This window comes from Mus musculus, chromosome 14 (assembly GCF_000001635.26).
Source record: "Mus musculus strain C57BL/6J chromosome 14, GRCm38.p6 C57BL/6J".
In the NCBI taxonomy this organism is placed as follows: Eukaryota; Metazoa; Chordata; class Mammalia; order Rodentia; family Muridae; genus Mus; species Mus musculus.
In genome coordinates this window covers 101899628-101914053 of record NC_000080.6, presented here as the reverse complement: position 1 = coordinate 101914053, position 14426 = coordinate 101899628, and the positions used below count along the sequence as shown (strand labels likewise).

The 14426-nt window shown below is 40.4% G+C and overlaps 1 protein-coding gene across 23 annotated transcripts in view; it reads right to left on the bottom strand.

The window, feature by feature from the left end:
- Nucleotides 1-14426, bottom strand: part of Lmo7 (LIM domain only 7) — a 204781-nt gene that overhangs the window by 20655 nt on the left and 169700 nt on the right. For 21 of the 23 annotated variants that reach the window (NM_201529.2, XM_006519176.3, XM_030247869.1 and 18 more), the window contains 5 exons: nucleotides 13410-13983; nucleotides 11685-11990; nucleotides 3174-3288; nucleotides 1894-2055; nucleotides 708-814 (listed from right to left, as the gene is read on the bottom strand). In NM_201529.2, coding sequence (NP_963287.2) covers nucleotides 708-814; nucleotides 1894-2055; nucleotides 3174-3288; nucleotides 11685-11990; nucleotides 13410-13983 — 1264 coding nt within the window. Of the gene's footprint in view, nucleotides 1-707; nucleotides 896-1893; nucleotides 2056-3173; nucleotides 3289-11684; nucleotides 11991-13409; nucleotides 13984-14426 lie in introns of all 23 variants that reach the window. The other 2 variants (XM_006519188.3, XM_030247872.1) reach the window with 1 other exon arrangement.

Below are 14426 nucleotides of genomic sequence, written 5' to 3'. Positions count from 1 at the left end.
TAATCAGTCATTGATGTTCTTAGAGGCATGATAGATAAAATAATCAGTCCTTCATTTGGTTTATATTTATGAGTAGTAAAACAGCCATTTAAGATTCTTTAACATTTCAATCCTTCAAAACTGTATTAATACTTTCTTATATTAGATAAGTTTATTCAGGTCAAAGTTTAAATTATCAACTGAAAATGAATAATTATGATTAGAAATAGATGCATTTTTTAAAAAAAACTGCATGAAAAAAATACTGCTTTTAACGTTTTGAAATTTCATACATTATAGTTTTTGAATCAATTCACAAAACTGATGATGTCTTGGTCACATAAGCAATCCAATCTATCAGATTCACCATGTAAGAATTAAGATGCTTTGTGAGGCTCCATGGTGCACACTTTACCAGTTGACTGGAGAGCACACAGATCACTTATAGCATGCAATCTTCCACATTAGCTCTTTCTCATTCACACAGATCTGAGAGAGGCCTGTGATGTTGACACTGGTGAGCACCACGGGCAGAACATCATTATGGGATGTCAATATCATTACATAACTCAATAATGATAGGCTGCTAATAAAAACGTATTTTCAAAGCTACACTTAGTCTAGGTACTCAGTATACCCTAACTTTATCTTATATTGTATCAAAATGATTTCACAAACCATTGCTTCCCCCATATCTATGGCCTCTAGGGGTACTCTGTTCTACTTACAGGACTCTGAAGGCTTTCAGAGAAATCAGTTGTGACTGATAAACTTGAAGACTTGTCTGAGTTGTAAATTCCTGATGTTGTATCGATCCACTTTGTTTCAGATGAACCTATAATTTTGGTAGCCACACTGGTAAGATTGAGGGTTTTATGCCGTATAAATGGCAGGGAAGGTTGGTCTTTGCCCCAGTCTGATTGGCACATGAAGATCAAGTAAGGAATACACATAGACGGTAAAGTGGAAAGAATACAGTTACTGAATGCACAGATATAAAATGTACACAGATAGATGTACAGACAGTCAGACAGGTGAATCAAGTCACATGTAAATGACAGAGACTTTAGGGCTTTAGCCAGCAGACCACCTTCCCAAGACACAAAAGTTAAAAAATCACGGTAGTTAGTAACAAGAAAACTAGCAAATGTGCTGATTCTTTTCTTAAATTGGGACTACATGTTATATGCCAATAGCAAAGACTGAAGAGACTCAATGCTCCCTTCCACCTGACCATCACCTATGACACAGAAACACTATGGTATAAAAAGCAGATTAAACTGCTATGAGAATAGGTAGGAACATGTCCCACTGGGACCTTGAGGGCAGCAGTATAGTTGAATAGTGCAGAGAACAGGAAACTGGACAGCCATTCTTTTTGGCTGTTCTTGTTTTTGTTTTTTTTTTTTTTTTTTCTGAGACAGGCTGTCCTGGAACTTACTCTGTAGACCAGCTGCCCTCAGGCTCAGATATCCACCTGCCTCTGCCTTTCCAGTCCTAGGATTAAAGGTGTGAGCCACCACTGCCCACCTCACACTGCCGTTTTTAATGCTTAGCTTTGTGATCATGAAGATCAAGTAACGAATACACACAGTTGCTAAAGTAGAAAGAATAGTTGCGACTCCCAGGTACAGATACATTTGCTTTTAATTGACATGTACATTCAGCTCTATCAGTTACAGAAAAAAGCAAAATGGTGTCGAATTCAGTAGATTTGCTAGTGAAGCATTTTCAGAAAGAATACTCAGAGGCAGTGTTTGTGATTTGTCCCAACAACGATGACAAAACAACTGTAAGCACAAAGCTATGTAAAATGGGGGTGGGGAGAGGATTAATGAAGCCAACTGTTAGAACCATCTGCCCAAGTTGGGTTTCCTTATTTAAAAAGCCAGACACAGTGGGAAGTGAACTCACCAGACTTTCCGTAACGCCGGACGTCCATCACTAAGTTTCCAGTTTCTTGGGCGTTTGCCATAACTTCCTCCCACTTTTTTGTATCCTTATATGAAAACTTGGTGTTATTGATGGCAAGAATTTCATCATCTACCTGCAGCTGAGAAAATTCTGCTGGGCTACCTAAACAACATAAAGGGAACAGTTGGATGAAGAGAAACCTGTACAGTATGCTCTCTGCTGTTTCTTTAAATTAAAGAGAATGACTTTTTCATCTCAGCAAGTTCAATTCATTTCCAGTAGGGGAGTAACACCGATATTTTCATATGTATCATATCTCAGATATATCTAATATCTGAATCCTTACACCACATGAAGTACCAAGGGCATTATTTATTTCATAGTCTCTATCTTTGTTTACATGGAAAGGAGAAATTTTAAATTCAGACAATAAAAAAATAACTTAATCATCTGAGGGACAAAGAGAAGCAATGTAATTATTTTTAAACTAAAAATGTGAAATATATACATTAATTGAGCATCAACTAGAACTCTGGGGGTGGGAAAAGAAGGGGAAAAAAAGAGTACCACATAAAACTACCACGAAAGCACAATGATTACAACAATTTTAAAAGAGCCAACTCAACACACAGTTCTGGATAATAGGAATCATTAAAGAGGGACCTCCTCTCATAGACAGATATCACTGTAGTTTTCAACCTTGAGGGCGTATTGAGCAGTTTCTGTGTTTGCCTTGACATAACCCTGGCTGTGGAAGAAGTAATCAGTCAGCAGAATTCCAAAGCACCGTCAACATACAAAACGTGACAGATAAAACATTATCAATGCTTAGAAAATATTCTTCATGGGAGGTGACCACGGACAGAGGGCCTAGCATGTGTGACACATTTGGGTCGAGCCACTGTAAACAACAATGTAAACAACCCCCATGTTGGTTGCCTTATGCACCTACCACAAAACACAATTGTTTACAGAAAACTTAGACTTTCAGGTAAGTACTACATGTTAACACTTCTAGAAATTGAGTCTTTAAAAAAAAAAAAAACCCTCTAAGGTTACAAAATAGAGCTTCTTCAAAACAAATGAATTAGGAAGGGAAAATAAACAATATGTAATTCCAACTATTTGTCTCAGGGAAGAAACTGTCCTTTGCCTCCACTGAAATGCATCTTTCCCACATGTACCCACTACATTCCAAATCAAGTCACTTCTCATTTCCCACATACACAGAAGAGAAGGGAGCACAATAGAGTTAGGTCTATTGTTAGGATTATAGTTACCTTGTTCGACTGATGCTACGAAGATCCCAGAAATATCCCATTTTATCGTAAACCCAAAGACAGGTTTGTTCCCGGGCGTCTGGTTTATGCTGACTCTCATATCGCTGAACTGATCCTGAAAGTAAAACATGAAACGCTGCTATCAGGTGTCCCTGGCACCCACACAGAGGAAAACCTATCCATTAAGATGGGAGGCTGCACCAAGGTACACCCTCACTCCTCCACCATAAAACAGTAGCTTCCCACTTCCTTCCTTGGCTTTGATAAGATGTTCAGTTATATGTATATCATTAAGTAGGTTTTTTTCCTGCTAAAATAAGGTAAGGGCAAATTTATCATCAACCAACATTTTCTTTCCTTTTAATACAATCCTACAAATAGGCTGGCCATTAATAAAGTCTAGGTTGGCTGTTCATCATACAAGCAAGTCTAATTTACAAACCATTTATTCATCACCTAAAATGAAATAGAGTTAAGTTACATTATCTGTTTTTAAAATGCCAGACAACATATTGAAAAATAATCTACCTCCAGTATTAAGCATTGGTAGCTGAAGCAGGCAAATGCCCCATAGATATATAATTAGTCCTCAGCAGGAGTAATCCATCTGGAATTGACCAGGCCAGTCGCACTGGGCATACTTGTTGGCTCAACTGGTTCATGGGGATACAGAGGCAAAGACATTGCTGGTGCCCGTGGTATAAAACACAGAACTCTGTTCTCTCATCTGAGAGGAACAACACAGTAAGACACCCAGAGTAACAGACAGATCCTGGCTCCTTTAAAGCGTCCCAAGAACAATAGCATCTTAGGAAAGGAGAATATTACTTCCACCCTCTTACTATAATCCTAAACTGCCCAGGATATATTCATATTCTCATTCTCTCTCTGTCTCTGTCTCTGTCTCTCTCTGTCTCTCTCTCTCTCTCTTTCTGTGTGTGTGTGTGTGTGTGTCTCCTCTCCCTCCTCACTCTCTTAAGATATTTTTTATTTTAGGTGTGTTTTGTCTTTATGTACATGTGTGTACGTCATGTGAGCAGTGTCCATATAGGCTATTAGATCCTCTGGAACAGCAGTTACAGACAGTTGTGAGCCACTATACAAGTTCTAGGAACTGAGCCTGGATCCTCTGGAAGAGGAGGCAGTGCTCTTAACTGCAGTGCCATCTCTCCAGCCTCCAGGATTTTCATAAATCCTTTTCTAAACCAAGTTTCAGTTTACAGTAAGCTACCATTGCTAAATCATCTTTCACTGACCAGCAGACGGCTCAGCAAGTAAAAGCACAACTAAGCCCAACAACCAGAGTTCAGTCGCCAGGCCTCAGAAGGTAGAGGGAGAGACCAACCCCTTCAGGCTGTCCTCTGAGAGAGTGAGTCATACACACACACACACACACACCACACACCACACACCACACACCACACACCACACACCACACACACAACACACATAAACAAGCAAATGTCATTAAAAATTTGAAACATCTTACTTAACATACACTTTATTTGGGTAAAAACGAATATAAATAATAATGAGTTTATCAGATTAGTCTTTCGGTTCTTTATTATCTAATCATAAGGAACTTAGATGCACCTATTTGAAAAAAAAAATCTTCCCAAACCTACTTTCCAGATCACAGATTGCCAATTCTTCATTTTAATTTGGCAGTTACCCTCAAGCTAGGGCCTAGGGCTAACCAAAGCAGTAATAAGCTTTCTGCCTGTTTTTTCAACCATAAAGTAAATTTAAGATTCAAGTGACAGTACTCTGAGAAAAACTGTATGATGTGTAGGAATTACAAAAATGGAAGGAAGGCAAAGATATAAGCAGGCGCCGAGCTTTATAAATGCATGGAAGCACAGTAATACAGCCCAGTTATTCACTGTGCAACATACACTTACTGTGTGTAGACTCTGGGAGACATGGCACTTAGCACTTGGGAAAAGAAAGATGAGTGAGGCTTGATCCTTGTTCTTAAGAATAATTGTAACTGTAGCTCTTCAAAAGTGGATATGAGAGCTTCCTAAAGCAAGATGAAAGTGTAGCTAGTAGAAGTTTCCACCTGGAGGCCTTTGGAAAGAGTTTAAATAGAGGCATCCAGATGTTCCCATGACAGGTGTTCCTAATGAGCCTGCTGAATGCCAATCTGAAGGCAACAAAGCTTGTCTGAGAATAGATCAGAGAAAAGCACTGGTTGGTTCCACTGCTTAGCAAGAACCACGGCACACCTAAATTAGAGGAGACCCAGTGGAAATAAGTGATCATCCTCACCACACACACAAAGATCTGACCTAAAGCCAAGGGCAGCACAGAGTCTATTGTTATACAAAGACAGAGAGACAAATGATGGGCCACACAGTCAAACCATTTACCGGAGTTTTATTAGTTGAATAAAAGATGAGATGGTGTTTTAATAGTCTCAACATGGAGATGTTAAAAAAAAATGCTCTGTGGGAGACTGCGATTGAACATTGTCCTTTTCTTCCAAATAAAGCACAAAGGAGAATGAGCTTCAACCATAGAGGTGGAAGAGAGAGAGCTATACAGCTAAGAATTCTCTCCACAAGGCTGTTTTGAACTTGAAAATAAAGAAATCTCTGAACATGTTAAATAAAAGAACAGATACCCACCTCTATGAACCTAACAGAGAGGATGGTTTTGCGATGGCTACAAGCGGCCAGACTGCCATGTCCATAACTCAGGACAAAACACAAAGACAGAACAAGGTAGGGACAATTACTGGGAAATCTGTTAATATCCAAGTTACCCCATGTATGACATTGAATGTAATGTCAGAGCCTGCTCGAACTGACAATGGTTTTTCATGGTTGAAGCTCTCCTTTCAAATGACAATCTTATGTGCACAGCATCCTTCACAAACACATACATATGTATGTGTGTACACACACAGATACACACACACACACACACACACACACACACACATACACGCTCAAACACAATATGTAAGTAGGTGAGAGCTATTTGAGGATTAGGGTTGTAGGTCACAGGCTCCCAGTTGTATCATTTCTTCATTATAGAATTCTTTAGGACATTCCTGTGAAGTGCTGGGTTCCTATACTACTAGATTATGCCTAAGACTTTTTATATGTAAACATAGCTACAATTTGGTCATGCTTCAACTAGTAACAATGACTTCAGGCAGGACCTCTAACTTCTTAACTTTCTCTACAAAAATTTAAGCCATGTGCACGTAGGACAAAGGCTCTGAACTACAGAAGACAATCGAGGAGTTACCTCTTTGCACTAGATGGGACAAACGTACAAATTGTCAAGGGAAACCTACATTATTTTGATGACTAAGAAATGAATTTCCCAAGGAGTTTCAGTTGTCCATGCCAGAAAAGAGAAAGTCATAGCTATCCATCAATGGCTCAGCGTTTACGCTGAAAGCAGTCTCCCTCGGATCGGCTACAATTTGAACAGAAATCTCCACTAAAAGTGAGATTGCACCACTTACCGTCAGGCTGATGAGCCAGGAGGAGACTTTTAATTGTCTAAGGATAGACCTGATGTCACCAGAGTATGAATTATTTCTCCTGGAGTTGATGAATTATAATTTCCATGGCACTACCACTGGGAGTGAGAAACAGAGTCTATCTTATGCACCAAGAAAACTATTCCTTTCCAGTGTTTCTAACTAGACAAACGTGTTGGCTTAGGAAACCCTACATATTTAATAATAAAAAAAAAAACCACTAAAAGTAGATTTGGGTGACACAGTCCAGAATAGCAAAGGAAAAAAATCTTTAAATTTCTGTCCACAAAGTTCCTTAGTGCATGCCAAATTCTCCTTGGAATGAGAAAAGGAGGGAAGCGGCCTTCAAGTCGCAGCCCCGCTCTAACACTGGAGCCATCTCCCTTACCCAAAGATAGACCTCAACCTTTGGGCATCCTCTGTATACTTACTACTTTAGAGCCGAAGGTGGCCTGCCCACTCCGACCAGCTGATTCAAGCCTTCCAAGCTTCTATCTACAAAACCCAACTAAAGTGCATACAGCCTACCAGGTCCTTACCAGTGGGGAACACTCTTCTAAGTCACCTGATGTCCCTATCCACCTTGCCCAACCCTCACAGTCTCTCTACCTTCATCTTAGTCTTATCAGTGTGCTGTTCTCCTCCTCTCTCATCTTGGACTTCCTCAGTCATAACCTTTCTGACCATGGCTTGCCTAAATAACTTGCATTCACTAACACGTCTTAAATGACTAGGTCCAATGTTCTCAAAATTAAAGCATCTTCCGCCAAGACATGTTCTAGTTCCTGTGGATTTTCATAACTTGGTTACATGTGTCACTATCCAACCACTGTGAGAGTCAGAAATGCCCCTCTCTGTTTTCTTCCCCTTCTGCTGCCTTGCTCACCCTTGTAATAATGTGCTCCCAAGTTTATAGACCAACCTTGAATGAACCCAGCTTCTTCACCCTTCTGTATGTCCCCACCAGAGTTCAGAGGCATATTTCCCCTCTCTCCTCTTATCACCTCCTGTTTTTCTCTTGTATCTCCAGCCCCATCCCCTCTTCCCCACAGCTGTCAGAAATCTACTTATAGAACATACTGATTATTCTACATCCAAATTTCACAATGCCAATAGCTCCCTAGTGCCAGCTTGGTTGAATTCAAATTCTGCATTTCTGAAATAAGTTCAGTTCAGGTGAGTTTCAGTATGTATATGCCACCTCTCCACACAATCATTTGAAGAGTCATTTCATTGTCAGGCATGAGAGTGATGATTAGAACCACAATACGGTGAAGGCTGGGGAATGAGAATTGAGAGGTTGAGGCTAGAATGAGATACTTTTAGTACTACAGGCCAGAAGACACTTCAATCACTATTGGTTATAAAATTCAAAAATGTTAAAAATAAGTCAGAAGTGGCTGAGATGATTAAGTGGGATAAACAAGAACGAGACACCCCTGATATTTAAAAGGATTCCTTGTCAGCACTGGAGAATTGAACTTAGAACCTCATAATGGGCAAATGCTCTACCATTGCGCCGTATCCAGCTCATAAATGGAGTCAAAGTCATGTAGAACGTTTCCTACTTTCAAATGTATTGTTATTATTCTCCTTCTATGAGTTGTTCTCAAAGGCTGAGGTGGAGATTCTGGGAGGTAGATTGGTGTGGAGTTTGAAAGCAAGAGGCTCTGAAAGGATAGAAAACAAACTTCCAAGAAAAACCCGCTGAGAGAGGGCATCTCGAAAGCCAAGTCTGCAAGGCAAGGCAGTTGAAGAGTGAGGAAGGACTCTGAGTCAAATCTCTTCCTCTTCTCTCTGGTCCCTAGCAACGTAAATTGACCTAGGAAGCCTGTAGCTCAGCCATGGGGAGGAACAGGAAGCTCCTGTGGGCAGAGGTGAAAGCACCCATGTTCAGGTCTTTTCATGGCTATACCTTCCCTGCTTTACGACCCAAACCACATTATCAGCACAGTTCTGAGATGGGTTCCCACCCTCTGCCTCCTCACCTGCATTCTTAAAATACTTCTGTGTAACATATCAGAACTTGCATTCCAAAAGCATCCCTCAACCCATGAGTCCCCTCGCTCAAGAACCAAAAAGCATCTGAAATTGCCTCCCAGATCAGGATCACGCTTGAGGCTGGTAACCAAGGCCTGGAATATAGCTTGAGCCAGCACCGATGTAGGTCAAGTCAGCATTAACTGAAATCTGTATGTTGACTGAAAGGTACAAAGACTATCTATGAAGGAGGGAAACAAGGATATTTGCAACAAGGAAAAAGTTAACTTTCAAGGGTGGTTGGTTCAATTCCAATCAGGAAGATAAAACACAGGGATCATGAAAGAGGTGGTTTTACCCAGCTTTGAAGAACTTGAAAGGCATTCAACAGAGATAAGCAGAGTAAACATCTTCAAATAGAGAAGAGTAATGACTAACGTATCTGATGTGCCCAAACAAAACTAGCTTTCTTAGGCACCTCTCTTTCCCTGATGTAGTAAGAGGTAGGCAATCTAGGATAAAACTCTGAGTTCAGATCCCAACCCCAGTACTTAGTGCCATGGATGACCTTGAAAAGATAGTGTGACCATCTATGCTTTCAGTTCTCTGTAGGTGAGACTAAAAGTGATGGTGCTGACATCACTGGGCTGAGGAAAGAGTTTACTCATATAACCCTGTGAAGCCTGCCTAGCCCATTCAATACAGCACGTGCTCATTCAACATGTTCATACGGAGGTATGATGAAGGGACTCTGAACTCATTTATGAAGAACACCATTACTCTACTGAGTTCTCTGAACTTCATTCAAAGGATAGAATGCTTCAGCAGAGTCTAGAACAGCAAAATTACTGAGTCAGAACAAACACACATGAGGCTACTTCTAACCATCTACATGGACAGGAAAAGGTCCTGCATTGGAACAGTGGCAACTGAGATTGAACAGGGTCATTACATGGGAGATCCTAGAGACAAAAGTATAAGGCCTTTAGTAGCAGAAGCACAGGGGAATGAAGAGAGAAACCAAAAGAACATGTTTTCCCAAAGCTACCAAAGCATCAAGGTGTTCAGCCACTCAGAGTTTCTTCCCTGTGAACATCTAGAGTTATAGAGAGAGATTTGGGCACAAATTTGCACAGACTGATGTACAAGGACCCTGACACTCATCAGCTGTGTTGGGCACACACAGCCTCTCTGGAGTCAGCCAGCTCCACAAGATGCTCTCCTGGTAGCATAGAAATAGATAGTCCAAATAGAGACAAGCAAGTCACCATAGGAAATACACGACTGCTCAAGAACTCCACTAGCTCCAATGGTTAAATGCAGCCAAATCCTCCACGGCAGAATTAGGCTTCAAACCTAATGATGACAGCATAAATCCACTGTGATGAAACCTGGAACAAGCCAGGTTCATCTGGGCTTCTTGCAGTTGCCAGAGCAGAAGACACACCCAGACACACACCACACATGGCCTTTTTTCCCTAATCCATGGGTGCAGTTTGCCAGCTGTCACCTTGAAGGAGGGCCCAGCACGTAGCAGGCAGCACATTAGTCAAGCTGTTTTGTTACATTTGATTTTTGACAGCGGGAAGACAATGTACAAATCCATAGGACAAGAGACACCTTGCCTCTGGTTTTATATTCACCTATTGATATCTTTCAGTCCCCGTGTAGTACCAGAGGCACAGTTCTCATCCATTGAGACATGTAATGATGACCATAAATTCCTATTTCCTTTAAAATATATTTGCAATTTATAACTGATGGTTTTTACAGGCTGAAAAATTTTGTCTTAGAGATATATTTGAAAATATATACAGGAAAAATAGCTAAACAACAGGAACCAGAAAACACCTATCACCAAACAAAAACAAAACAAAAAGTTATGTAAGTGCTAACACCGATTATTTCTGAACAACATATTCATCATGGATTTTTTTTTCTTGTATCCTTCATATTTCCCAGATACAAAGTAAGTATCATAACCTGGAGACAGGGAGGGAGGCTGACTTTTTTTTTTTTATTTTCTTATACAATTAAAAATCTAATAAACCTAAATAAATATGCTATGTAAAACTATTTCACATAAATCTCCTTTATTCACATATTCAAGTGACATTTTATCTTTTGACTTGGAAAATAACTATGCTCCAGTAAGACTAACAAGGATTTAGGGACCAGGCCAACAATCAAAAAAATGCCTCTATGTAAAGGGACTTATACAGCTAGCAAGTTGCTTAACGTAAGTGTTGTTAAGTTTTGTTCTTTTGTGTGTGTATATGTTTTGGGTTTTTTGTTGTTGTTGTTGTTGTTTGTTTTTTTTTTTTTTTTTTTTTTTGTAGAAGCTTTGTTTGCTTGACAAAGACTTTTAGTGGTTTTTACGTGTAGACCGGAAAACATCTATCATCTAATAATTCTGTTGAAAGCCATCTGTTAGGGTTTTAAACAGGAAACATTACAAGTATTCCATTTGTTTGTAATCCGCTATGTTTTATTTGGAGTTCAAATGTTCAGAATCGCAGGTGTCAAGCTCTAACCAAGCCTCACTGATCTCACTGAGAGACAGGAGTAAAAGCAAATGCTGCCATTCTGAAGTACAAATTTGTAGGAGAAGCCACCAAAAATTTACACTATAACAAAATGCTGTGTCCACAGAGACAAGCATCCACTAAATGGGACAATCTCTTTGCAGCTGGCTGATTTCCACAGAGAAGGGCTTTGCTTACTCACACATACATTAATGGTCTGCAGCAGAAAACTGGAGAAACGTGAATAATAAAAACTTAAGGCAAACCCTCCAAGAGACTGGTCTACCATGTTTCTAGAGACACAGCTCATGAAGGTTGTCTGGGATTTACAAACTAAAAGCTGGAAGGGACCGACTGCCCCCACACTCTGTTAAAAATAGACCATACTATATTTTTGTGTAATATAAATAGCAACCTGTACTGTAAAGCCAAAGGCTGAAACAACTGTTTCCAGATTAAAATCTTGAAGTATCTGAGCCACATGGCTCAGAACCCTCCAAAACTTACCAGGGACCTGGAAACTTCCCTCAATGGTGAGCCTCTTCCTTCTCCAGAGTCAGACACTGAATCCAAACCAGACATTGATGAGAACGTGGCTTTGGAAGAGACTGCCCGGTCGTGGGAGAGAGATGAGGAAGGGAGTGTGGGAGAGGACAAGCTTGCCACATCTTCTGTGGCTATGACCTCCTTCTCACTGGCTGAGCCCGAAATAAAGTGGCTGGAGTCAGGCTTCGGGCCAGTGGCTCTGCCCAAATCGAGTTGCTCTCTCTTGACAACTTCAACATCTCCGTTGTATTTCCAGCCATCATCCATCTAAATTAGGACACATCATTTTAAACTCAATATTCTGCTAGCCTTAGGATCAGTTTTTTTTTAACAGACTTATTAATATTTTAAAGCCACTAAAGTGACACATGTGTGCCACAGCAAGGTAACTCCTGTCAAAGGCCTGGAGTGTGTTCCTTCACACTACGAAATATCCACGTGCACAGAAACACATGCTCTGATAAAAGCGTCATTATGTATAGATTTCTAAAATTCCCTATGTTTGTTCACATCACTGCAAGTCAAAAGATACAACTCCAAACTAGCTCTTTGAATTGTCAGACATCCCAGAGTGTGGATATCAATCATTTCTCTATTTGATAGCTACTTAAATTCTTTCGAGCTATCCATCACTCCCCCAAAGCACTGCGACCAACTGGAGCATGCCTTTTTAAACGGAGCTTTTATTTTATAGCCCAGACACTCCAAAAACTCACTGGGTCAAAGGTTTTATATCTGCAGTACCTGCCTGTCATCTTTATGAAGAAAACAGACGCCTGCCTTTCAGCCTTGGTAACACCACGTAGTTTGAACATTTAAAATATTTCTAAGTCCAATGAGGGAAAAATTTGTTTACCTTTGTCCTCATGCTAAACACGAGGTTAAACCTGTTTTCTTTGTGCTTTAGTGAATTCCTTTGCGTTGAGATGACCGACTTGTTTTTCTACACCCATTGCTAGTGTTTATCTTTATCTCTTATCAAATGATGGAAATGCCTTGCATCTTAGGAGTTGTCATATATTTTTTTTTTTTTTTTTTTTTTTTTTAGTAGGCTGTTCGGGGATTTCCTGGATGATTTAGGCAGGCTTTTCTCACCTCAAACACTAATTTATTTAAGCCATAATTCATCTCATGTGTATGTCAGGATTTTAAGATCTGAAGTATAGATGGGTAGAACCAACAGAACCATGACCTTTAAATATTCAGACCATGCTACTTCATTTACATAATTCTAACATGTCCCACACGTGCCAACCCCTATTAGAGATACAAGTGGACATTTTTTTTTAAAAGTATACTCAGTCATCAAGTTCTAAGGTAGGAAGGAAGGATAGGGTAAAAAACCTTACAAATATAACTCTGAGAACATTTAACAAGAGCCATGTAAAACTTCAGTACTATAGGTCAAAGATGACTGCTGGTAGTTTCATAAAGTCCAACCTAATACTTCAGAATCAAAAAATATGACAAGAAAAAAAAACCCAAATGTTCTGCCTTAAAATGTATCTTATCTGTTCTTTAAAATCTAATCACTCGTTTTTACTAGATCTAAATTGTCGTGAAAGTTGTTTATGGACATCATCTACATTTTATACATCTAGTATCTGTGCCCAACTCAGCCTCTGTGCAAGCTCCCCCAACTCATTGTGCTCAGGGGCAGATTAAAGAAACCTAGGGCATTTTTACCGTGTAGGATCTGGGCAGTGAGGAGATTCCCCTTGAAGATGTGCCAAAAGGTCTCGCTGTGACCACAGATGTTAACCTGGCTGTATCGGTTCTCTGGTAACTTCTAGGGAGAGAAGCTGAAATCCGAGTGGACTCTGCTCTTGTACTCCATGACTGCTGAGAAGAGAGTGAGGATGGACGCTGTAGTGTAGAAGATAGAGAGGCCTGGTGTGGTTCCTCGGAAGGCAAAGGGGTCCGGCGTGGTTCTGTGGACAGCAACGGGGCCTGGTGCGGTTCTGCAGAAGATCCAGAGGCCTGGCGCGGTTCCTCAGAAGGAGAAGGGGCCAGACGTTGCTCTTCAGGACTGTGAGAAGCAAGCTGAGTCTCAGCTACTACACTGTCCTCTCTATTTGCAAATGTTGTGGAATCTTCTTTGGGCATCTCAGCAGGATGCGCTCTTGCCTCATCTTCTAGTCTCTCGCTCTGGTAACTAGTTTCTGACAGAGTCACTGTAGGAGGGAGCACTCCATCATCGAGGATGTCATCAGAGGAATAGGTCCTCCTCCAAGACGTAACTGTAGAACCTCGAGATTCCCTGGGCAAAGAGAAATGTGCCATTACGACAGAGTTATGCATTTGACCCCAGATGGGGTAAGATAATGACTAAAATGTAAAGTGAACACAAAAATCAGCAACAACACTAATGGGATTATGCAGAATTTTTAAGCATCAGCTAAGAAACTGATCTGACCTTTTATCAAGGAGAGTCTCAAATGGGTACTTTTTTTTTTTTTTTTTTTTTTTTGGTTTTTTTCGAGACACGATTTCTCTGTATAGCCCTGGCTGTCCTGGAACTCACTTTGTAGACCAGGCTGGCCTCGAACTCAGAAATCTGCCCGCCTCTGCCTCCCGAGTGCTGGGATTAAAGGCGTGCGCCACCACGCCCAGCTTCAAATGGGTTTTTTTAATCATAAAAGGTTGTAATAATAAAATAAAGAAGGTTTAACACTTGATTAGTCACAGGTTTTTAGCTACAAA